General features: G+C 37.5%; 1 protein-coding gene across 7 annotated transcripts in view; it reads left to right on the top strand.

Annotated features, from left to right (window-relative positions):
* LOC144957220 (neural cell adhesion molecule L1-like protein) overlaps positions 1–27,850 on the top strand; it is a 94,734-nt gene that overhangs the window by 27,620 nt on the left and 39,264 nt on the right. For 6 of the 7 annotated variants that reach the window (XM_078888281.1, XM_078888280.1, XM_078888279.1 and 3 more), the window contains exons 5-7: positions 10,029–10,202; positions 16,668–16,814; positions 22,571–22,670. In XM_078888281.1, the coding sequence (XP_078744407.1) occupies positions 10,029–10,202; positions 16,668–16,814; positions 22,571–22,670 (421 nt within the window). The remainder of the gene's footprint in view (positions 1–10,028; positions 10,203–16,667; positions 16,815–22,570; positions 22,671–27,850) is intronic. The other variant, XM_078888284.1, reaches the window with a different exon arrangement.

Here is a 27,850-nt window from a genome sequence, read left to right as displayed (position 1 = left end):
AGTGCTACTATTTCTTCTTTCATGGCTTTCTGCCATTTTTGAGCGTCTGGACTTGTTAAAGCCTCAGGATAAGAAATGGGTACTTTGGAAGAGGAATGAGCATAACAATAGTGTATAGCATACTGCATGGTTTCACATTCATCATCAAACTCATTACCAGTCACATAATCATCCAAGTATTTTGGTTTAGTTCTTTGTCTAGTGCTTTTGGTATTGAAATTTGGTAATTCACTTGTTTCATTGGTTTTGTCATTGTCCGAAACAATAGGCACAGACTCGTGATTATCATTATTAGAATCAGACTCATTTTGATTTGGATCAACACTCTGTTCATGTCTGAGATAAACAGAATCTTGTTCCTCGTCAAAACTGTTGTCACCAATGTTTTGCTCGTCATACAAACTTTTAGTATCACCATTATTTGTGAATTTCACATTTCTTACTCTTTTTACAATTTTAGTTTGAGGAAAATAAACTAGGTATGCAGGACTATGTTTATCGTAACCGACAAAGATTCCTCTCTCAGCACAGTCTGACAGCTTTTTGGGATTTTGAACCATTGCAAAGCAAGTTTGGCCAAAAATGTGCATTTTCATTAGGTTTGGTTTTTTTGTCAGTCATAGCTTAAAGAGGAGTCCCTGACAGTCTGGCATTATAACATCGATTTCTAATAAAGGAAGAACACATCAAAGCATATGGCCACATCATTTTAGGCAATTTGGAGCTGATAAGTAAACATCTGCTCATTTCAAACAAAGTTCTCCACTGACGCTCAGCTGTCCCATTTTGGTGCGGGCTGTGAGGAGCACTTCTTTCATGCGCTATCTTATTTTCTAAACATAATGCGTCAAATGCCTTGGACTCAAATTCGCCTCCTTGATCAGAACGAATAGATTTTACACGCCCATAAGGTGCCATGTCACTTAAGAACATTTTAAATCCAGTAGTTGCGTCGGCCTTGTTTTTCAATAAATAAACACAAGAAAGACCAGTAAAGTCATCTACACAAACAAGAGCGTATCGAAAATTATCATATCCAATCGGGTCTATGGGTCCCGCAAGGTCAAGGTGAACCAAAGCTAAAGGCTCTTTTGCTTTTTGTCTACGATTTTTGTTCACTTGATTTGTCATTTTTCCAAGAATACAGGTCTCACACTCGAATTTCTTGTAAGCATTGGTATCTGAAATTTTCATACCGTCAACGACATCCTGTAGCGAAAGTAAATCTCAAACGTTGCAGTGACCTAGGGTGTTGTGCCAATCCCTAAGGGTACGTGTGGACGATTGAGTATTTTTGTCACTGGAGGTTATTGATTTTAGGAAGTAAAGATTCCCGACTTGTGTTATTGGGAACTCGGTCCCTTTTATGGAGATATTTGAGGAGTTTTTCCTGAAAATAACCTCAGCGTTGTGTTGCGTTGCTGCTTTCACTGAGAAAATGTCCTGTTTGAACGATGGAATGTAGAGGGCATTTTGTAGTGCGACTTTATGCGTTGTTCCGTTTATATCTGTGATAAGAATGCTGGCATCACCGATATTTTCTACGAGGTCAGCTCGACTACCATCTGCAAATTCGATAGTATGCTTTTTTGATTTGTCGGTGATAATATGTGATGATGCCCTGCTATCCACCTAGAGAGAATTTATTTGTGCATCAGCACCTTCACAATTTACATATTCAGATATTCTGAATGAAAATGAATGTCCACACACTGTGTCATTTTGGGTGTCCTGGTCCCTCATCGATTTTGCATGGCTTCGGCAAAACTCGGTATCATGTGATGACGATTTACAATACCTGCACCAACGTTGTTGATGTGTAGATTTTGGTTTATTTTTACGACAAAATTTTTGTATCATGTGTAGGACTACGACATACGCTACACCAATGTGGATGGGATTCATATTTCTTTTCTTTCTTTGAATTTGTAGTAGGTGTTCTAATTTAAAGCTTTTCAAAAGCCAAAATTGAGTTTGATTTGGAATTTTCACTAATGTTCTCAGTGTCTTCAAAGTTTCTTAAAGCTGTCTTAAATTCAGAGAAAGTAAGAGGGTCATCTTTCTGCTGTGACGAAAGGTTTGTAGGTTCCTGGTAGGCCTTTCAATGTCATGGCCACCAGTAATCCATCACTAATCTTTTCTCCGGCTTCTCGGAGTGATGCTGCTGTTGTTTCAGCCCTTAAGATATAATCCGTCACGGTTTCATCAGTTTGTTTTACCAGTGAAGTCAGTTCTGTGTAAAGGGTGATTATACGAGGTTTACCTTTTGGTCTATAATGGTTTCTTAGAATTTGCATTGATTTCCGGCCATCATCTTGTGCGTCAGGTATAATCAATGATAGACTACGATCGTCTAAACATTGTACAAGTTCAGCGAAAATTTCTTCATTTTTGTTAAAATCTATATTCACATCATCTTTGGCGGTAATGGTTTCGTGTAATTTTTGAAGTCTCAGGTAACCCATAAACTTTACCTCCCAAAGGTCGAATTTTCTTTCGTCACCGTCGAAATATAGTCGGTACCTGGGCCCATAACCTGTTGAGGCCATGTTTAAGTTCGATGGTGGTTTACATATAAAAAATGAAGAAAGACACTGACACTGCTTCTCTTTTTGGAGGGAACACAAAAAACTGAAGTGATCTCTAGTAGCCTCCTTTTATTCTTATAAACGAGGAGAGCTCACAGAGCATAAGGGAATTAACTCAAATTAATTTAAACGAATTATAAGGTCAATAGGTCAACATTTTCCCCCAAAATTTGCCACACGATTTGCCAATTTTTCCAAAATTTGCCACGATTTGCCAATTTTGGGAAATTTGGCAAAATTTGCGGATTGCCGTGATATATGCGGCCGCAAATTGCCATTTTCTGCCGCAAAAAATGCAGATGACAGGTGTGTGTGTGTGAAAGAAATGCGCGGGAGAGAAAAAGAGAGAGAGCGAGAGAGCGACTGAGCTAGATATAAAGAAAGGATAGGAGGGGAGGAGGAGCAAAGAATTGGTAGGGATAGTTATAGAAAAGATCTTTTTTTCATAAGAAGTCAAAGTCAATCAATTCGAAACATATCTGCCCAAACCAACAAAAGGACAGTATCTCTCAAACAATCATAAAATCACTTAATCGACACTCTAGGACATAGGAAAGCTTACAAGTTGTCAGAATGATCATATCTCAAGTATTTTTAAAATTAGAGGGGATTAAAAATTTTGCTTGAAACAGTATCCGATTTAAGCCCCATCTTTAACCAACAAAAGGAGAGTATCTCAGACGGTCGTCTCTGGCCCGTAAAGTGAACGGGGTCCCTCGTGAGCATGACGGTGGTGAAAACGAATATTATAATAATATAGCATGGCTGGACCATTCGAAACGGCTTGGGAAGACATCGCTGTTAGAATGTAAATTCATTTTCTTATTATGACCTTTTTGTGTAAGGAATCACTTATTATGTAACTCTCTAATTTGGGGAACGACAAAATTAAGCATTATTATTATCATCCTTTTTTCTTTTTCTTCCTGTTCCTGCAATAAAAAGCAGATGTCTCAATAAATAAAGTTTACTCTTTCATCTAATGGAATTTGTTATTCTGTTCTAGATAATTACCTTGGTCTTCATCTAAAATCAATGATATGGCGTCCACCATGCCAACAGGTTATGGGCCCAGGCATCGCATCACCTTCAATGGTGACGATCGCCAATATGAACTCTGGGAAGTTAAGTTTTTCGGCTTCATCAGAATAAGAGGACTTGATGATGTACTCAAGGACCTTGATGATTTGAATCAAGATGTATCAACAGAACAAGACAAAAACGAGGAAGTATTTGCCGAACTGGTCCAGGTATTGGACGACAGATCCCTTTCTCTTATCATAAGGGACGCAAGGAACAACGGTCGCAGAGCACTACGAATCCTGAGACAACACTATCTTCCGAAAGGTAAACCTCGTATCATAACACTCTATACAGAGTTGACATCCCTCTTAAAGAGTGACCAAGAAACAGTTACTGACTATATCATTCGAGCTGAATCGTCAGCAGCGGCTCTACGTGATGCTGGTGAGACAATCAGTGACAGTTTGCTAATCGCTATGGTGATAAAAGGACTTAGGGTAAATTATAAAAGTTTTACTGCCGTAATCACACAAAAGTCAGAAGTACTGACCTTCAGCGAATTCAAATCGTTATTACGTAATTACGAAGACACTGAGAAACTCCAAGATTCTTCTTCAACCGCATCAAATGTGATGACAATTAGTTCGTACAACAGAAGACCCTTCAACAATCAACCAAACTCGAGGACACAAAAAGCTCGTTGGTGTGAAATATGTAAGTCAAAATCTCATGATACCAGCTACTGTAGAAAACTCAAAGCTTGTAAACAAAACGACGACAGAAAATCTCGTTGGTGCGAAATTTGTAAAGCTAAATCGCATGATACCAGCAACTGTAGAAATCTGACAAAACTACGAGAGATGAAAGTAGACGATGAACCTACAACTTGAAGTGAGAGCCATTTTGCTTTCGGTGTTAACCCGAATTTCCAAGATAACCAACTCGCAGAGGACGACTTTCTTGTGGACAGTGGAGCTACCTACTCCACGAAAAGTCAAAATTTATTTCTTTCCACAATAATTTTGACTCGGGACAGCATGTTATCAAATTTGCAGACGGCACCCGGACTTCGAACCTTGCCCAAGGACAAGGCAACGCAGAGATAACGTTGACGGATGACCATGGCTGTAAACATTCTGTTCTCCTGAGAAATGCACTGTACGTGCCCTCCTTCTCTCAAAACATTTTCTCAGTAAAGGCCGCGGCGCAGAACGGTGCCACAGTTATTTTCAAGAAGGATTGTGGAAAATTGTGTTCGGGAGATACAGTATTCAACATTGAAAGAAGAGGGGGTCTCTATTTCCTTAACTCATCGTTCCACACAAAAACGTCCAAGCATTCACTCATGGAGTGGCATTGCATTTTGGGTCATTGTAACACAGCAGACATTTTTAAGTTACAAAAATGTGTAGATGGTATGATCATCACTGATGAGACAAAATCTGACTGTGAAGTGTGTTCCCTTGCTAAAATGACTGATTCTGTGAGTAGAAAACCTGACAACAGTGCCAAGAAACCTCTTGATGTAGTTCATGTTGATCTAGCGGGTCCTATTGACCCAATTAGTTGTGATGGAATGAAATATGCAATGATTTGTGTTGATTCTTTTTCAGGTTTGATCTCTGTGTACTTTTTGAAGCAAAAAAGTGACACCCCTACTGCATTCAAAGAATACCTGTCTGACATAGCCCCTGATGGGAAGATAAAAGCAATCAGAAGTGATAATGGTGGGGAATTCACATCTCAAGAATTTACTTCCATTTTGAGAAATCACAGTATCAGACAAAAGCGCACCATACAGCCCCCATCAAAATGGGAAGGCAGAGCGTCCATGGCGCACACTTTTTGACATGGCCAGATGCCAATTATTGCAATGTGGGTTACCAAAATCACTGTGGACATATGCTGTCCTAACGGCTGCATATATTCGCAACAGGTGCTACAAACAAAGAATTGAATGAACTCCTTTTGAAAAGATCACAAATAAAAGACCCAACATTGCCAATATGAAAACATTTGGATCCCCATGTTTTGCTTTATTAGCACAAAAAACCAACAAAATTACAAAACAGAAGTGAAAAGGGAATATTTGTGGGGTATGGTAGAAAAAGTCCAGCCTATCTGATCTATTTTCCAGACACCCAAACTGTTAAAAGGGAGGGTCAGATGTGTCAAATTCCCTAAAGATCCTGTTACTGTTACAGATTTGTCTCAACCAAAGTCTCAGTCTCAGGAGAATTCTGGTCACTACCCTGAAGTTCCATCTTATGATGATGATGATTTTGATGCTAGTTACTCAAAAACAAACCCAAAGTGCCACTCAGTGACCGGAGTTTGCCTGAAACTGAAACAAGTGTTGAAGATTTTGGTGATAAGGAAGCAAATGAAAACCCGTCACCAATGCATGCCAGTTCCAAGAGAACTCGCTCTCGTCCTAAACATTTGGACGAATATATTGTTGATGATGAAGTTGATGCATATCTTAACAATACCATTCATTATTGCTATAACATTAACATGCTTGATGTCCCTAACACTTACAAAGAAGCAATGACTTGCAATGCAAGTGATGCATGGCAAAAAGCTATGGATGAGGAGATGAATGCCCTGAGCGAAAATCAAACATTTGAAATTACAAGTTTACCTTCTGACCAAAAAGCTATTGGTGGTAGATGGGTATACACCATTAAAAATGGTCCAAATGGAGAAGAAACTTATAAAGCAAGATTTGTAGCTAAAGGGTATTCCCAAATCCCTGATGTTGATTATCAGGAAACGTTTTCGCCCACGGCCCGCATCACCTCAATCAGAGCTCTCATTCAATTTGCCATTGAAAATGATATGTACTTGAACCAAATGGATGTAAAAGCAGCATATTTAAACGCACCAATTGATGTTGACTTATACATTGAACAATCAGAAGGATATCAATTAAACTCAAAATCTGGTGAAAAGCTAGTTTGTAGACTCAAAAAGTCATTGTATGGTCTCAACAGAGTGGTAGAAATTGGAATCTCAAACTCCACTCTCATTTAGCTGAGCAAAAATTTGCTCAATCAGCAGTTGATCCCTGTCTTTATAAGAGACATTCTAATGATGAACATAGCATTATCCTTGTATGGGTAGATGACTTAATCATAGCTTCAAATTCTCTATCTGCAATGAATGCAATCAAAGCACAGCTTTGTCAATCTTTCCAAATGAAAGACCTAGGTCAAATTTCCTTTTTCGTGGGTATAAATTTCTCTTGTTCAGATGAATCAATATCAATGGACCAATCACATTATATTGCAAGACTGTTAGAGAAATTTGGCATGCAAGACTGCAAGCCCAAACACACTCCCTGTGAAATGAATCTCAACAAGTTTTGGATGAACCTTCAAATCCAGTGGATGACAAACTGTATAGGGAAATAGTTGGCAGTCTAATTTACATTATGACTTCTACTCGACCTGACCTTTGTTTCATTGTTACCAAATTGTCTCAATACATGTCAAAACCAACCCAAAACCGTTTGACAATAGCTAAGCATGCACTGAGGTACCTAAAGGCAACAATTGACAAAAAATTAGTATACACAAAATCGGGGGCACCACCCAATTTGGTAGGTTATTGTGATGCAGACTGGGGAAATTCTGCTGACCGCAGAAGCGTGACTGGCTATGGCTTTATGATCTCTCAAAAAGATAGCCTTATTTCCTGGAAATCAAGGAAACAACCTTCTGTTGCCTTATCCATATGTGAAGCGGAATATATGGCAATGTGTGCTGCCACACAGGAAGGGATATTTCTTAGGGCATTGATCAATGACATGATGAACACTAACATTGAACATTTCTTTTGAATTGTGACAATCAGGGTGCTATTGCCCTTGGTAAGAATCCTGTACACCACAAAAGGACAAAACACATTGACATAAAATACCATTTTGTGAGGAATGAAATCCAAAAGGGAATACTTCATACCTGTTATGTTCCAAGTGAAGAGAATTGGGCAGATATGTTCACAAAGCCAGTCTCTAAGACAAAATTCCAAATGTTCATCCCTATCTTGATGGGTTAGTAAGGGAAGTACTAAAAAGTCTTAAATCACTTACTCACATCATGCTATGCACTATTAGTACAAGTATCAAACTTGTGATTTTTCTTTGCATTTTTTTTAGTTTAATGATTTTCTTCTTAGTCAAAATAATGGCACACAATTTTGTTGACCTTTTGATTTCATATGTATGTACCTATATATTATGCTTCATTACCATTATAATTATATATTGTTCTTGACTGTTAGTTCTTACTTGATTAACTATGATCTGAGTACAAACATTTCTTTCTCAGTTTAAACATAGGTGTTATGTTCTAATGCCTACAACCTACAATGTATTACCTACTTGCTTTGCAATGTATCATTTTCTTTTAGCACTTATCTTTTAACTTGCTTTGGAAACTGAATTTAAGAGGGGGTGTTAGAATGTAAATTCATTTTCTTATTATGACCTTTTTGTGTAAGGAATCACTTATTATGTAACTCTCTAATTTGGGGAACGACAAAATTAAGCATTATTATTATCATCCTTTTCCTTTCTTCCTGTTCCTGCAATAAAAAGCAGATGTCTCAATAAATAAAGTTTACTCTTTCATCTAATGTTATTCTGTTCTAGATAATTATCTTGGCCTTCATCTAAAATCAATGATATGGCGTCCACCATGCCAACAATCGCTACTTGCAGGGCTGTGAGGTGGTCATATTTATGGCCAATTTGGCCAAGATTCTGTCCCCGCGTTTTTTTGCCATCAAAATAGCAAAATTTGCCAAAAAATTGCCGCTAGTTTTACGAAAATCAAACAATTAAAACAACATGTAAGGTAAAAAATTGACACAAATAGGGCATTTTGTAGAATATTGATGTCACAACATGTCAACATGAATTTATTTATATTTTGAATGGTTTGAAATAATAATAATAGCCATAGTAAGTAAGTAAGTAAAAAAAAAGAAAGAAGTAATCAAAGTATTTTATTAACTATTTAGCTTCTTAAAATTTTGGAAATCAAAGTGAACAATCGCATAAAAAATTCAAAATTTAAAAAACTAATTAAGGAGAGGAAAAAAATAACTATTCACAAGGAAAGAGAAACAAAATCCATTTTCCTATGGGGGCACATTAAATTTGTATTCTCTACTTACTATCCAATTTTGAGCATTATTATTATTGCTTTTTATTTCAATATAGGGCTAATGGGTTTTTGAATGAAAAGCATGGAAAAAATCATGAAAAATCATAATCATAAGATCATGAAAACTAAGTGCAACTTGTGGCTAAAAAATGAAATTGCATTTCATGAAAAATATTTTAATAGAACACATTTTGTTTACATAAATGAAACATGTGATGAATTTCTCAGGAAAAGAATTAAACTTTTAAAAGTAAAATTTTTGAATGCAATAAAATAAAAATAGGAATTGGGATTATGGGATGAAGGACGCGAGAGCTCTTCAGTAAAAAGAAAAAAAAGAAGGCGAAAAACAAAGCTTTGGATCTCCAATAGGCTAGGCTAGGCCTAGACATGTTTGTCCGTTATTTAGTGCCAATTTTGGATGCTAGCATTGAAAGTCGCCGTCTTTTCACAATTTTTTATAGCTTTTGTTTGTTTTTTAAAACAAAAAAAATCGTCAATTTAGCCTAAAAACGGCGAAAATTGCGGCTTTTTGCGGCCAAATAAAAATTTGCGGCTTTTTGCTGTCAAGGGTGAAATTTGCGGCCGCGAAAACTACGGGGATAGCAGATTTGCCACAATTGCCACAATTAAAATATGGCTTTTAAAAATTATCTTTTATTTACTTTTTCACAAACTACTTTTTCCTTAGTGTAGTCGATCTTTTGAAATAAATAAAATCAAATTTGTCAATTTAGAGTTGCGTGTTTTCTTAGATATTAATAGACATGGTGTATCGTTGGGTATAGAATGAATTAAGCCAATAAAACGATTTCATGCTAATCGCGGACTTAGACGGTTTGCATGCGTGTCATCGATATGTAATTTTCATGCTTTCAACCCACATTTACACAATTCAAGATTTTTTTCCCCCTAATTCCCCCTACTAGAGATAACCCAGACGAAAAGTTACTTTCTGTGACACAGTGTAATCAGTGATATCACAGCGTTACAAAATATTAATTGTTATGACTATTATGATAGAATTTTTGGAAAAAAAAATAAAAAATTTTGGTAAAAATCTTTCATTGATGATTTGTTGTGAAATTCACACCTTATTGGGTCCGGTCATATATACAGCTGGCATTTATTATACCAAAATGTATCTATGTAGGAGTAGAATACCAAGTAACATAAAACTCGTTTTCATTGTGAACTTAAAACATGCTGTAATCTTATTTTCTTTACACTTATCTCCTTGCAGTCTTGGGGTCAAATGTGTCATTATATAAACTTGAGGAGGGAGATCCGTTCTCCCTTCCCTGTGAATCCATTCCATATGTGACACCACCGGATAGGATAAAACAGTGGCTCTATGATGAAAATAAGGATATTTTCGAAATGTTACCAACAGAAAGGATTGGGGTTGATGAATATGGTGAGTATTTCTTAAAATATATTTTTTAATTGATAACTGCAGTGCAGAACAGAAATAATGCCATTACAAGGATGGTTGTAAAATGTTAAAATAAACCATAAAAAAACAATAATTGGAACCTGTGACAAATGCAGAGCCAAATGATTTACACTGAGTGCCTGGGTAGTGCTGATATTGAGGACACGGGTGGTTGGATGGGAGCATCACCCTTGAATCATATACCTATGATGTTCGCATGGGTGTACGATCCGATAGTGATGTCGTTTCTTCTTCTCTTTACTAGCCTATTCTGCTTCTTTGGTTTGTGATTGTATTTTTGACAGGGGATTTTTTTTTCTGTAAATCTTCTGCCTGTTTGTTCTTGGTTATTTATAATTTAGCTTATGGTATCTTTAGGTTATGATTTTGATTTACATTTGTACTATTTTTGTTAGATTGCTTGTTTTTTTTTTGTTTCAGCGGTCTCTCATATAACCTCAATTGTGTTGGAAGAGACCTAAAGCAACAAACAAACAAACAAAAATATTGAGGACTATAAGGAAATTGCTTTTTTAGTCAGTGAATTTGAAGAAGTTTAGTCATGACAATATAGATTGCACTTTTAGTCAGTGGATTTGAAGTAGTTTAGACATGACAATCTGAATTGTACCTTTAGTCAATGGATTTGAAGTGGATTAGACGCTAATCCCTGGATACCAAAATAGACATTCGAGTCGATTCAACAGAATGTTGTGTCAATCGTGTCAAAAGTAGCCGATAAGCCCAACATACACTCGAGCACAGAAATCTCGAACATGCAAAGCTCAAAATCATGGACTTCAAGGAATGTCCAGTTTGTTCGAGATTTCCGTGTTGGTCCCGGAAAGTGTTTGAGATTTTTGTGTTGCCAGTACTTACGAAATAGAGGGATTAAAACCGGGAATTGTACCGAGTTTGAGATTTCTGTGATTTTGAGCTTTGCATGTTCGAGATTTTCATGCTCGAGTGTATGTTGCACTTATCAGCTGCTTTTGACATGATTGACACAACATTCTGTTGAATCGCTCGAATGTCTTTTTTGGTATCCAGGGATTGGCGCTGAAATGGTTAGAATCTTATTTAACGAATCATCAACAGACTGTTGTTATTTAAAATGTCAAATCATCTGATCATCCTCTGAAATTTGGTGTGCAACAGGGATCAGTACTGGGTCCAGTTCTTTTTACAATAGACATGAAACCCCTTTGATCAATTATTTCTGATTTTAATCCAAATTACCAATTTTATGCAGATGATAGTCCAATCAGCAACCTACGACCATTTACATCTTTTCATTGAACGTTTCCAATCTTGCTTTGTTAAATCGAAAACTTGGATGGAACTGAACAGACTAAAACTTAATGATAGTAAGACTGAAATAATATTTATTGCTAGGCCAGCAATCCTTAAAAATGTAAAGTGTGAATCAATCGTTTTAGGGAATAGTGTAATTGAAATTGCTAAGGTTGTTCGAAATTTGGGTGTATTTATTGATTCAGATTTGTCTTTTACCAGCCAAGTAAATCGTATCGTTAGGTTAGTGTACATGGAAATTAGAAGAATACGTAGTTTTATCTCATTACAAGAGACATCTCTGCCTTGTTATTTAATTCCCTAATAATGTCAAAGCTAGATTATTGCAATTCTCTCCTCTCTTCTATCAATATAGACAAAATAAAATCCCTTCAGATATCCCTGAACGATGCTGACAGGCTTATTTATAGAAAGAGGAAAAATCAATCTGCATCAGGTTTGCTAAGAGAACTCCACTGGCTTCCCGTTGAGAAATATATAGAATATAAGATCTGTACTATTGTTTCAAATCTCTACACTCTGATGTCCTGGGTACATTAATGACATGCTTAAATTCTACGTCCCATCCAGAAATCTGAGATCAAAGTCTGATAATTACATTCTTGTGAAGCCAAAATTAACGAGCATGCATTTGAATATTCAGCACCCCTTATCTGGAACTCCCTTCCAAGATATATCAGAGACAGTAATGAAGCAGATTTCTTTTTAATAAACATCTTAAATACGTTTCTTTTAATATGTAGCACTGTAAAATTATAATTTTGCTTTGTTTCATATTTTGCATCTTTGAGTGGTTGTATGTTTGAGTGAAAGTAGCCACGTTACTGTTAAGCACTTGAGCTTGTTAAAATACGGGGTAAGGCGCTATATAAAAACCATATATTATGATTATTATGATTTTTATTTTTAATTTTATTATTATTATTATTATTATTATTATTATTATTATTATTATTATTATTATTATTATTATTATTGTTATTGTTATTATTATTATTATTATTATTATTAATATTATTATAATTTCCCAGCCCTTTATAGGGTGCAACCCAGCACCTTGTGAGGCCGGTCACAAGCCCGGATAAATGGAGAATGTTTGCTCAGGAAGGGCATACTGGGAGTAAAACTCAAGCCACAACTAATGAATGAATGAAATCAGAAATAACATACTGGATCTGTTGAGGCCCGTGATAAAATCGACTGCTTCTGTCATTATTGGCCAGCACGATGGCAGTGGAAATTCGGTGATGGCTGGTCACTCACAAAAGAAGGAAAAGCGTAAAAGATGGTCGAGGAAACTGATGGGAGCGGAGATCAAGATTGGAAATTTGAACATTGGAAGTATGACAGGCAGATCAAGGGAAATCACTGATGCTATGAAAAGAAGAAATATTAACGTTCTATGTGTGCAAGAAACAAAGTGGAAAGGTGAATCAGCAAGGGAGATTGGTGGAGGATTTAAATTTAAAATATTTTATAAAGGAAACAAGGCCACAAGAAACGGAGTGGCCATCCTTCTGGATAAAGAACTTGCACAAAATGTTGTTAGAGTCCAAAGGCTGTCCGACAAGATTGTAGTCAGCATGGAGCAAGTCACTGTTGTGAGTGCATCTGACCCCAGACAGGCTGTACGCAAGACAAGAAGGAAGAATTTTGGAAGGAGAACGATAAACAAATGGAAATGTTCGACAAATCTGAAAGAGTTTTCATTGGTGTGGACTTAAATGGGCATGTTGGAGAAAGCAATATCGGAGAGGAGAGATGTTTGAAATTTGTTTTTAAGGGTTTTACTGCGCTTGCAACACATTTAGGTTATATCAGCGCCAGTAAAAAGGAAGAAAATGGGATAGTAAAAAGATTAGAATTACAATTAGAGCACCCAAGAAAAAATAAGACATAGGGAAACTGGGAACAAATAGGGATCAGATGTAGATTACAAGAGCATACCACCATTGTACTTAGTTTTAGATCACCTGTAAGTCTCATCTGGACACTAGCACAAAATCCAACAAAGAGGAATACATTCAAATGCTTACATTATACATTCAAAATAACAAATGTAATAATACATAACAGAGAGATGATTTACAAGGAAAAAAATATAATCTCCCAAAACAATAACTATGCATTTCACTGTTTCCCTCCCAGCTAGGACTCCAGCTGTGGCCAGGACAAAATCAAATAATCTCATTCCAAGACAAAGACAGAAGGCATGTTGGAGAACATATAAAGAGATAGAAGACACAGTATGTATCCCCCTGCCCACTATGGGAGGTCAGGGAACCCAAGAGGAGAGATGGTTAGGAAGGTAAGGATATGGCAGCAGAAATGAAGATGTAGGATTTGCAACAAGGATGGATCTGGCAGTGCTGAATACATATTTTAGAAAGAAAGATGAGTACAGAGTGACATATTCAAGTGGTGAGAGAAAGACACAAGTGGATTACGTGTTGTGCTGGAGGAGACATTTGAAGGAAGTATCCGATTGTGGCAGTTTGCCGGGAGAGAGAGAGTGGCAGCGCAACATAAAATTGTTATTGCGAAAGTGGCATTTGGAAAGAGGAAAATAAAAGAGAAACAAAGTGAGGGAAAAACACGATGGTGGAAACTAAAAGAGGAAGAGCAAAGAAAAATATTTGCTACAATTACAATGGTGAAAGGAAGATTAGGAATTGATTTCCCAAAGGAATGGAAAAGAACTGCTGATACAATCCGAGAAGTGGCCAAAGCTGTGCTAGGGATCAGCTCAGGAAAATTTGGAAAAGAAACATGGTGGTGGAATGAAGAGGTCCAAAAAGCAATAAAGAAAAAGAGTGAAGCAAGGAAGAACATGGAGACAAACAGGGATGCTATGAAAGTTGATGAATATAAGCAGGCAAAGAAAGAAGCAAAAAGAGTCGTTGCAAAAGCAAAGTCTGAGACATTCAAAGATATGTATGAGCAATTAAAAATTAAAGAAGACCAGAAAAATATTTTCTGGATAGCAAAACAGAGGGGCAAGATTAGGAGAGATATACATTTTAAGATCAAAGACGAGAATGGAAGAATATTGGGCAAAGATGAAGAGATTCGAGCAAGATGGAAAACATACTATGAACACCTTGTGAATGAAGAGAATGACAAGGAGAGGAGAAGTGTAGTTGTACAACGTAAAGAGAAGATAGTAGATGAGATAAGCAAGAACGAGGTGTGGGATGCTGTGTGCAAGATAAAAAGGGGGAATAGCAGTTGGACCGGACACAATACCAGCAGAAGCATACCTGCCTATTATTACGGACCGTGCGTAATTGTTGCGGAAGTGTAAGGACAATTACGGACTTACGGAAATAGAAGGAATATTACTGATACAAATGGTCGCAACGTTAGATTAAAAAATAATAATTTTTTTTTCATTATTTACCGCATGCTACAATAAAAAATCTCAATGCCTCGTTGGCTGGCGACAAGTGACGTCATCGACTCGACACGGAAACTTTACCTTCATCGGTAGACACAGTGCAGGTTGAAAGTAGGTCATCAATAAGCATATTATTATCGCGGGGGTCATTGGCAATGCCCAGCCGAGCCTAGTTGGGTTGGATTTTACATATATAAAAGGGTGTATTTTTGTTTGCTTTAGTATTACTGAAATTTGACCATTAATTACTGATGAATTTTGTATTTCTTACTGAATTTGAAATTTTCAAGTAGGCAGGTATGCAGAAGTCTGGAAGTCACCTGGAGATGAAGGGTTAAATTTCCTAGTATGGTTATTTAATGATAACTTACAGAAAGAGAAAATGCCAGAAGAATGGACAAAAATTATGTTGATTCCCATATACACAAATAAAGGAGATGTTCAAGAATGTGGCAACTATAGGGGCTTCAAGATAATGAGCCATAAAATGAAGTTATGGGAAAAAGTAATCGATTAGTGAATTAGAAAAGATGTAGGCGTAAGTGAAGAACAGTTTGGATTTGTTGCTCGTACAAGTACAACAGATGCTAAATTTGCTTTAAAAATGACCGCAGAGAAGTATAGAGAAAAGCAAAGAGGATTACATTGTGTGTTCATTGACTTGGAGAAAGCATATGATAGGGTACCAAGAGAAGAAAAGTGGTAGCTACTGGCTAAGAGCAAAGGGGGTAACAGAGAAATAAATCAAAATTATCCAAGATATGTACAAAGGTAACAAAACAGTGGTAAGGACAGCTATTGGCTCAACTGATCCATTTAATGTAAGAGTTGGATTACTCCAGGGATCTGCTCTCATCCCACTGCTCTTTGCAATAGTAATGGATGATCTAACAGAACCCATTCGGCAAGAGGCACTATGGAATATGATGTATGCGGATGACTTAGTACGTTTGAATTATACAAAAACTGAGGCAGAAAAGGAACTGGAGGGTTGGAGACGGGTGTTGGAAAGGAGGGGATTAAGGGTAAGCAGATCGAAGACAGAATATTTGTGCATCGGACAACAGAGAGCAGGAGTTATGTGTGACAAACGAATTTCCGCAAAGCTATATATACAACTGTTGTCAGACCAGCAATGTTATATGGACTAGAGACAGCAGCTACAACACAGAAACAAGATAAAGAAATTGAGGTGGTGGAAATGAGGATGTTGAGATGGTCGCTTGAGTGGACAAGAAGAGATAAAGTGAGAAATGAACAAATTCGAAGGTTGACTGAAGTGAAGTATGTATCAATAAAGATGAGAGAAGATAGATTGAAATGGTTTGGACATGTAAAGGGGAGGAAAAGTATTGGACTTACAATTGGCAGGAAAGAGGAAAAAGGGACGCCCAAAGACTAGATGGTTTGATAAGGTAAAGGATGATATGAAGGAACTGGGCCTGGAGGAAGATGATGCTCTGAAACGAGATGCATGCAGATGTGGCATTCATTATGGCAACTCTGTAAAATGTGGGAGAGCTGAAAGAAGAAGATTATTATTATTATTATTATTATTATTATTATTATTATTATTATTATTATTATTATTATTATTATATTATTATTTGTTTTTATCAAGTTATTATTATTATTGTTATTATATTATTATTATATTATTATTATTATTATTATTATTATTAATTATGATTACTATTAATGTAGTCTGCTTCTAATTCAATTATATTGTCTTTCAGGTACCCTCCATTTTGCCAACACCCTTAAAAATGATAGCAGGGTATATTATTGTGCTGTGCGACTAAAAAGAGCAATTCCTAATTCAAATGTGTATTTGGGAGACAAAATAAAAATCTTTGTTGCGGAAAGGTCAGCGAGTAAAGGAGGTAAAGAAATATAGCCATGATATAATTTAAAAAGTGAGACCATTATTTTTAAAATTTAATTTGGATATAAAAAGAAGTTTGAATAAATAAATACCACCATCTGAATTTTGACCGAGTTAGAACTTGCAGGAATTTGTCATTGATCTGCATTGAGCCTGCACTTTTGGTATCTTGATACCAACCCCCAGTTGTACATGTGTATACACATTTCATCGTTTGAAGTTCTAGAAGATTCTTAAATAGTGAATAAATAAATTGTCTCAGACTGTGGAGACCAGGATCACTCAGTACTGATGATTGGTTCTCCACATGGCATTATGTTATGATATACATATCTGTGAGGTAACTGAACTCACTGGCTACCGGGTCTTTGGACAAATACATATCTGTGAGGTAACTGAACTCACTGGCTACCGGGTCTTTGGACAAATACATATCTGTGAGGTAACTGAACTCACTGGCTACCGGGTCTTTGGACAAATACATATCTGTGAGGTAACTGAACTCACTGGCTACCGGGTCTTTGGACAAATACATATCTGTGAGGTAACTGAACTCACTGGCTACCGGGTCTTTGGACACATACATATCTGTGAGGTAACTGAACTCACTGGCTACTGGGTCTTTGGACAAATACATATCTGTGAGGTAACTGAACTCACTGGCTACCGGGTCTTTGGAAAAATTATACGCATTGAATACTGCGCTTGTTTTTTTTTTTCATCTTTTAAAAAATCACAGAAACTGTCAGACTTAGGTTCAAACAGAGTTAGCCGGTTGTCAGCACGTCGCTGTTCCGTGCTCAACCCGTGGCTAACCCATTGCCTGTCTTTAGTAAAAACGGACTGTAGCTGGACTAGCGACGTTCTTTCACCCATTCCATGCCCGTTCCAGTGCATGATTTGAGGAAACATGGATGCTGAGATCTTGACTATTTTGTACTGTTTAAATCAGAAACGTCGTTATCGCAGGGTTCATAGTATCCACCAGAAGAGAGAAACCTACAGGGAGTTCTACCAGCTTGTAGATGAAGTGCTGAATGATGAGAACAGTGCTTAAAATTAAAATACTTTCGGATCAAACCAAGCACTTTTTACTTGTTGCTTGACATCATTGAACCATACATTTCAAATTTTCGAAAACCTATTCCTGCGAAACAGCGGCTTGTGAAAACCTTGAAGGAAGCAAAACCATCATCATTATCATCATCATCATCATCATCATCATCATCATCATCATCATCATCATCATCATCATCATCATCACCATTATCATCACCACCATCACGTAGAATGCAAAGAAGTTTATGCACTCTCAGATGTTAACAAAATTTTAATCTACCGGAAATGAAATTTAATCGATCGATTTAGTGATTAAGAAATAACTACTGGTAGGAGTAGGCCTACTGCCGGTGCTGCTTCTACTGATGGAGGCCTTTTTAGAGTGGCTGTTGATTCTGTACACTTGTATACTGGTGGTACTAATTTGAGTTGTCTCTCACATGACTACGAGTCTGTGCCGCTATGTGGTCTTGTGGTATGACACTCGCTTTCGGATATGAAGGTCTTGGGTTCGAGCCTCATTCAGCGCATAGTTGAGTCATTGGAAAAGACTTTTACTAACATTCTTTTACTAACATTCTCTCACAGGACTCAGTGTAAGATGAGTACCTGGCTGTCAACAGCGTTGTTTATGTCAAAAAAAAAAAAGAAGTAATATATCGCCTAACATGCATTATGCTTTGGGTTTGAAACGAATATTTTGTGTTCGTGGATAGCTCACACGGTAGAGCCACGCTCTCACCTGCCAGGCGGAGTTGTCGTACCAATAAAGTCGCAGGTTCAAACCCCACCACCGCCGCGAAAAAAATTTTTATTCTCTATTGTCTTCTGGCACTTTTCTACTCACTTCATATCTTGTTGTTACCAACATAAGTGCCTGCTCCACTCACTTTTCTGAATTAAAAATTCACCCCATACACCGGAGCATACTCAATGTCTCAATCGTTTCTATGTTATATGTTTGTGATGAGAATATTGGCTATTAAGCTTAACTGCTGGTCAAAATTACTTCGCGATGGTGGCGAACGAATCGGCGATCTCAAGAAGTGGGTGAGAGAGGGATCTAGAAATGACTTTGGTTTGAAACGAATATTTTTGTGTTCGTGGATAGCTCACACGGTAGAGCCACGCTCTCACCTGCCAGGCGGAGTTGTCGTACCAATAAAGTCGCAGTTCAAACCCCACCACCGCCGCGAAAAAAATTTTTATTCTCTATTGTCTTCTGGCACTTTTCTACTCACTTCATATCTTGTATGTCCCATTCTACATGTTACGTGGTGTTGTTGGTTAGAGACACTTTGGAAAGCACTTTGAGCACATTTAGTGGATATATTAAAGCTCTAGTTTTTATTTATTTTTTTAAAAGTAACACTCTGTTTGAATATCCATCATCAGTTTTATATACAGAACCTGGCGTTTTCTAACAGTAACAGCCTCTATCAAAACCGGTTTCCATGATGGATCAAGAGAGAAAAATGAGAAAAAAAATGGGTTCATGCTGGATAACTTTTAGTGGAACAGTAAAATGAAAACTCCAGCAAAACGACGGGTGTAGCACGGAAACACCACGGGTGAGTCACTGACAAGCCCTGGATGTGTTACGGTTTCAGCATGGGTCGGCGCTGGATGAAAACTCCAGCAAAACGACGGGTGTAGCACGGAAACACCATGGGTGAGTCACTGACAATCCACGGACGGGTTACGGTTTCAGCACGGGTCTGCGCTGGATGAAAACTCCAGCAAAACGACGGGTGTAGCACGGAAACACCATGGGTGAGTCACTGACAATCCACGGACGTGTACGGTTACAACACAGGTCGGCGCTGGATGAAAACTCCAGCAAAACGACGGGTGTAGCACGGAAACACCATGGGTGAGTCACTGACAATCCACGGACGTGTTACGGTTACAGCACGGGTCGGCGCTGGATGAAAACTCCAGCAAAACGACGGGTGTAGCACGGAAACACCATGGGTGAGTCACTGACAATCCACGGACATGTTACGGTTTCAGTTTCAGCACGGGTCGACGCTGGGTGAAAACTCGCCACTCAAACAGGTGTATGGGAAACATAGTACTTAAGTTCAGACCCGTGAAAATAAAACGGACGTGGACCGCGACGGGCTGATAACGGGATAACTCTGTTTGGACTGTTATTCAATTGTGACACAAAATATTTGAACATCTATACATACCATTCAAGTTTTATTGATTGAAGTTGATAGAAATGATCTATAATGAAAAGTTTCATTATGTTTGAATATTTGAAATTAACAATATTGATATATTTCAAATAAATTACTGAATAGATGCCTAAGATGATATAATATTTGAGGTTTATAAAAAAAAACAAAAAAACCTTTATGTGTTCCATTTCTGTTAAGTATTCATAGATTCTGAATTTGTATCTGTATGTCAGACCTAGATTCGTCCAAAATGTAGAAAATATTTGATCTGAATCTGATTCATTTTATGTTTGACGCCTTCGTTTATGTCAACTTGTCAGCTGGAGTCGACTTTCCTTACTAGCCAACTACACAAAAAACTTACCATTGAAATTCAACCAAACTCGGCATGAAACAAAACAAGTTCATTTGCAAACATATGCGATGAATCTGGCACAAGTAGCGTGAATAACAATTGATATTTTAAAAATAGCAAATTTGGCATCCAGCAGGGATGTGGGATCGATACAAGCAAGCTAAAATGCTGTTCCTGCAAGATGTGCTGGATCGGTAGTCAGTGAGTTCAGGATCACACAATGTTTAATATAATCAATAGAAGGTAACAATGGAGGAAAAGTCATGGGGGGTGGGGGGGGGGGGGGGAGCTGAGAATTTGTGCATTATAGCATGTCAATGTCTGACAAAGCAAGTGGACTGAATCAGGAATCACACTTGGAATATGCCAGCTCAGTCTGGGCACCATTCAAAAGTAAACACATTGAGCTCATAGAAGGCGTTCAAAGAAGAGCTACCAAGCAGCTCCTGAGTATGAAAGGGATGACATACGTAGAGAGACTGAGAAAACTGAAACTACCAACACTAAGTTATAGAAGAATAAGAGGTGATATGATTGAAGTGTACAAAATGTTAAATGGAAAATATGACCAAAAAGCTGGTAATATACTTAAACTCTGGCCCGAGCACTCCCTGAGGACAGGAACAAGGGGCAACTCTAAGAAACTTTTCACACAAATGGCCAGACTAGATGTGCGCAAGCATAGTTTCGGTGTTAGAGTAGTTCAAGTGTGGAACAGTTTACCAGAGAAAGTTGTCAGTGCTAATTCACTTAACTCATTCAAGAACAGACTGGATAGCTATTGGAAAAACCAAGAAATCTTCTATGATTACAAGGCTAGCATCACATTCTGTCTTCACGGTAATCTGCAACAGGAAGTAACAAAGATGACACCTGAGTCCAGCGAAGAGGAACATTGAGAACCTGTGCCGGAAATGATCTCTAAGTATGTATCTCTAAGTAGGATGGAAAGAAAAATAAAGTTGCTCTTATAGTCATCTCTAACTTTGAGATTTCCCACGGGTAATCAGTCTTTGTTAAAAATGGCTTCCATGTGTCCAGTCATCAGATATTTAATCTCAGTAGCTTACTGCTTTGTCTCTCTCTCTCTCTCTCTCTCTCTCTCTCTCTCTCTCTCTCTCTCTCTCTCTCTCTCTCTCTCAGTGTCATGCACGGCTTTCAGATCATGTTCATCTTTCACCAATACTTTGTAATGTATTGTCATAACTTATAAAACATGCAGAATCGACAAAGTGCCCTAAGATGCTACACGTAGAATGACTAAAGGTAATACTACTAAAATCTACAGTTTCAAGAAATACCTCAACACTCACCAATTTAATGATAATAGTTAGATGACATTTGTATAGTGTGCCTTACGCCATTACTACAGGCTCTTCACATACATAAAGTAAATAAATGAATACACTGATAAATAGCAATTTCAATTATTTATTTAGTGAATAGACAACACATTTCACACATATGATAGATAGGCAAGAAACTCATTTACAAAATAAAAATCATTGAGATAAAAAAGTGACTTTCCAGTTTAGATTTGAAGGATGACAATGACTCAGACATTCTTCAAATCGGGCGGGGGGGGGGGGGGGGGGGGGGGGGTTACCAAACATTCAAAAGATTGTTCACCAATTTGTTTAAGGTTAGATGGGATTATTCTACCACTATAATATCTCAGATTTCCACTTTGAAAACAGAGATGTACTACTAGAAACAAGTCATATAAACATCCAAGGGTATGACTATGACTATTTAGTGTTTTCATCAAGCTGTTTTACCCACAGAAGCGTTCTTAACACTTATATCATAGTGTGATATTTATCTCAACTGTTGTGACAATTGTTATGTCTTTTTTAATCATTTCTATTTCTCAAAACTACAATGATTTATCTAACGAAAGAGTGAATATGAAGAGGCTTCAGATAGGAACAATGATACAAGTTATATTGCATTTGATCTTATTTGTCTTCCACATTAATTTGTTTATTGTTGTACTGACAAATGACGTACCCAAAACGTCCATTGTCTGTATTGTTCCCATCTGAAGCCTCTCCATTTTCACTCTTTCATTAGTATTTTCTTGATACCGTTTTCTATTGATTCATCTATTTACTGCAATCCTTTCCCACCTCACTCGTTTCATTCCTATCATAGAATCCACATTGAATCGGAACCCTAAGTTAGCTTTCAGTGAAAAGATTGTTACAGCTTTCCAAGGACAAGGAACCATTCTTCAGTGTTTCTTTTCTGCAAGGTGATGTAATCAATAACAAGAGCAAATAGGGAAGTCTCAAAACATAGATAGAAATATACATTGTCTTTATCTAATAATAAAATTGACATTACGGAGTTATAGTTAGACACCGAAGCTCGCCTAACGAACGACTTGCCCAACACGTGACCATTTTTTTTCTCGCGTCCTCTCGTCTAATCTCGTCACTCCCGAATAGAAAGAGGAGGCGGAGCTCATATGATATAACGCAATGAAAGTTCTGTCCGATGACGGGTGGGGGGATATCACCTCTCCAAAACTTACCTTATTATATGAGATCTTGAGATTCTTATCCAATCATCGATTGCTCGTTTGACAGTTCGCTTGTGAACAGTTAGGAGACCATCTCTTGATTTATGGGCAGGCGGCTTTGCGTAAAGGCGGTGAGTGTTGTATACATCAAAGAGTACCGCTGACCGATGGGTAAATAGTGGTTGTGTAACCCAAAAGCCCTGCCGTCTCGACTGCAAGGTCTTGTATGTAATAGTTGCGTCACCATCTCAAGGCTCAGGAATTAATTAGTGAGCTGATTCAAACAATGTGGGTTTCAAATTTATCGTATACGTAATCATTTGGAAGCTACAGAGAAAGGTGTTTTTGTGTAATCCCTTTCACACACACACACCGCGCGCGGCGCGCACACACACACACACACACACACACACAAACATATACAAACAATACACAAACAATACACATCCCTGGTCATCTATTGCCTATATTATTAATGTTAATATATACATCCCATGCTGATTGTCACTACCCCCCCCCCCCCCAACCATTTCCACCATCCAAGTACCAGCGGCCTTTTCTCTTTGATTTCGTATCATGGTCTACCCGAAGCCCAACACCTCGATCGTTTGTGGGTCAACCCACCCCCCCCCCCTCCCTCCCCCCACCTTCCCCCGTAATCAATTTATAATTTTCTCTCTGTATAGAGCGCCACATGCACAATTATATACTATTGAATGACACTGACCTTGCTCCTCCCCTAACACAAGCCAACAGCAACCCAAGCTATCCTCTATCACGTGACCTTAGATCCGATGCTGCATACCGCTTGAGAGTCTTCACTATCCAGATCTCGTTCATGGTCACGTGAGAAGGCTATATCCGTTCGGGTTCGGCGTTCGGGTTCGGCGTTCGACCCGATTTCGTTAAAAGCCTATTGATGGCAATATTAACAATAATAATAATGATGATGATTATAATGATTGATAATAATAATAATAATGGCAATAACAATAATAATAATAATACAGGCCTGTAAATTGTCAGCCCATAGGCTGATTTCAGAAAACAATTTTCATTTGTCAAGTCTTCCAACTAACAACATTAAGACTCATTGAGACCCTTTATTATTATTATTATCTTTCATGGACACTCCAAAGGCTGATAATAGATCATAATCCACATTCTCTGCCACCATCATGTTAGTTCGACTATTGGGAAAATCCAAAAATGAGTCATTTCTGCTAATGGGTTTTACCAATGATGATCGCGCCATCCATCGTAAAACTAATCTCATCATCCCAGGTCACAGGTGTCAGATCTGAAATCCACTAATTACTCAATATCTATATTTGTTATTTGTAGCAAAGACCAAATTTCAACCCAGAAGTCTAAAAAACTGCATTTACTCAAATTACGAAGCCATTTCCCTTTATTTTTTTTGGACGGTGTTATCGTTATGATTTTTCTGTACGAGATAGACCATAAAGTAAGTTGAAATTGTTTTCGTCAGTCATGGATTACCTATCAAGATAATATTAATAGAAAAATATTTAAAATGCCTTAGATGTAGGCATCAAACAACATCAATCCTAGTTTTAGGATATCAAGGCAATAGAAGCATCCATTCATTTTTATTATCTTCAAGTGATGTGTACATATATGCAGGTCTGACATCCAAACGCATTATGGGCCTAGTTTTAACATTGTTGTGATGGACAATATTTTGAGTCCTTTTTTAAAGCAATTAAACATCATATCTATAAATTAGTAGTGTGTATTAATTACTAATTGTTATGAAAATAATGATCAAAAATTTTCAGATTTTTTGAAAAAATGGGCATTTACAGGCCTGAAAATGATAATAATAATAATAATAATAATAATAATAATAATAATAATAATAATAATAATAATAATAATAATAATAATAATAATAATTATTGTTATCACCAAAGGCAGTGCATACAAAGACTGACAGGGAAGACACTCATTGGTGGCCAGTCAATATTGCAAGCTCTATTAATCATATATATATATATATATATATATATCACAGACTTAGGAATATTTAACATGGGAGTATAGAAATATACATAAACAGAATATACATTATGTAACGAATATAATGTATTCTTAAATATATTCAATTGTAAATGTAATTCAGTGTATTATTCAGGGAAATACGATTTTGGCGATACAATTGCAAGGAGCAATAACTCAATAATAATAATAATACACCATGATAATAATTGTAATATCTTGGTATTATTAATATTATGATTCAAGGGATATAATCCATTATTTGCATTGTCTTTGTTTTTATAAAATATTATTGTGGTTAGTGCCCTTGCCATTGTACTTCTTCTCTCTTCAATAAACAAATCAAGAGCCGGTCGATTTTAAGCTGTTCGTTCTTCCTTGGTAATCCTTGACATTTTTGGCGACGAGGCGAACCGTCAGCTATAATAAATGATTGCATCATTATTATGAGCATCAAAAATCTTCCATCAAGCTAAGTATTTATGGTAAAATGGCACTAATTGGCCAAATAAAAGAGTTCGATTCGAGTCAAGGGACGATAAACGATTACCTTGAAAGACTACATTTCTACCTAGAAGCCAATGATGTGACTGATGAATCTAAAAAGAGGGCAGTGTTAATAACAGTGATAGGAGCACAGCAATTTAGACTGCTTAAAGATCTGGCCTCCTCAGGCAAACCGGCTACGAAATCTTTCGACAAACTTTGCTATCTACTAAGAAATCACCATGCACCACCACCGCCCAAGTTTCTACAGAGAGCCAAATTCGAAGCCAGAAATAGACAACCAAATGAGACGATTTCAGAATTTGTTGCAAATTTTAGGCATCTGAGAGAGTATTGTGAATTCGGCGACTCACTTAGTGACAGGCTGGTAGAAAAATTCATGACAGGCATAAACAACATTGAAATTCAGCGCAAATTGTTGTTAGAGCAAACGCTTACCCTAGACAGAACAATTTCCATTGCTACATCGGTTCTCCAAACCACAGAGGCAGCCTCAACTCTTGCTGCTAATGCCGATTCTTGGATTACTGCAGTAAATGTCACGCATCATTGTACAGTGAAGAATCACCATTCCGATTCTAAAAACAACACCAACAACAGATTTAACAACTCCAACAAATGTTATCGTCTGGGCCACATTCACCACAGCAATGCTAGTTTAAATCAGCAACCTGCAGCAAGGGTGGCCACATTGCAAAGGCGTGTAGATCGTCCAAACCAACCCCTTTGCCTAAGCGGACAGGAGGCCACAATGAGCATCATCATCAGCGTCATCGTCAGCATTTCGTGGATGTGCAGCTTGACAAATTCCGAATCTGTCGCACACACCATGTCTACCACAAATGACCCAGAATTTCAATTGTTTGAGATGACAGGGTCACCAAATTGTCGTAGTGTCAACACAAAACCAGTTTCGGTTCCAGTCAACGTAAACGACGTCAGGGTGACATTCGTGCTTGACACTGGCGCTACACTAAGTGTCATGAACAAGGCCAATTTTGACGCATGTAGTTCAGGAAACATCACTCTTCAACCATCAACAAAGCGTTTAAAGACATACACAGGAGGTAGTGTACCAGTGTTAGGAGAGACTGTTGTGCCAGTTGACTACAATGGACAGAAGTTCAAACTCCCGATTGTTGTTCGAGGAGTTGCACCATCATTGCTTGGCGGAAACTGGCTTCAATAAATCAAACTGGACTGGAATTCCATATTTTCAGTGAAGTGTGATACTAGTGATGCCTTGTTAGAAAAATTGTTGAATGATAACATACACGCTTTAGGGGAAAATGGTTTATTGAATGACAGAACAGTCAAATTGGCAATGAAGACTGGTACCAACCCTAAATATTGCAAGGCACAGGTTCCGCCATACATGCTTAGGGCAAAAATAGAAAATGAAATTGAAAGATTGGAGTCAAATGGCATGATAGGAAAAAGTTGAGAGTTCTGATTGGGCAATGCCGATAGTCCCTGTAGTTAAAAGAGATGGCACAGTAAGACTGTGTGGAGATTATAAAATCACAGCTAATAAACATCTTGAGCAGAATGGCTACCCGATCCCAAACGTCGAGGATATCTCAATGAAATTAGGAAATGGTGAAAAGTTTACTGAACTGGATTTTTCCCATGCATACACACAATTGGCATTACATCCTGATTCAAAAACGTATACACCCAGCAATACGCACAAGGGTCTTTATCAATACTTTAGATTGTGTTTTGGTATATCATCTAGTCCTGATATTTTTCAAGCTGTTATGGACAGCCTCTTTCAGGATATACCAAATGTGTGTGTGTATTTTGACAATGTATACATTACGGGTAAAGATGACTCTGAGCACCTTGAAACACTCAATAGAGTTTTGAAGCTGGTCAGAGACAAAGGATTAAAGATCAACAGAGAAAAATGTCAGTTTATGTTACCCAAAATCAATTTCTTGGGATATAGATTGAGCTGTCCCTGTCGTTTTTCTCGGCCGCGAATGGCAATTGGCAGCCGCGATTTTAGATGTTACCCGCAACTTTCCGCGATTTTAGCTGTTACCCGCAACTTTCCGCGATTTTCCTGAATATTTTTTTTTTGGTGGACTTTTCCCTTAACTAACTGGATACTGAGCTTTTTTTGACCGCACAACTCTTGGAGACTGGGCTTCGAGTTCGATAACTCAAGGATGTAAAACTCCTATCTTTGAGATTTGTTTTTGACGATCAAAATCAAAACAAAGCCTCAATGAAGAAAACTTGAAGGCGTTAGTATTTTTATACTATAACAACTTCATTGCACATGGCACTCTATTATAAGTGGCATACTCCTTGCTTACATGTAGCTAGGTTGCACTTGCACCACACGGTTGGCCCAAACTGATTTTATTGATCTT

Source organism: Berghia stephanieae, chromosome 11, assembly GCF_034508935.2.
Source record: "Berghia stephanieae isolate SIO BIC M18660-M18661 chromosome 11, UCSD_Bste_1.3, whole genome shotgun sequence".
Classification (NCBI taxonomy): Eukaryota; Metazoa; Mollusca; class Gastropoda; order Nudibranchia; family Aeolidiidae; genus Berghia; species Berghia stephanieae.
This window is presented reverse-complemented; position numbering and strand designations above follow the sequence as displayed.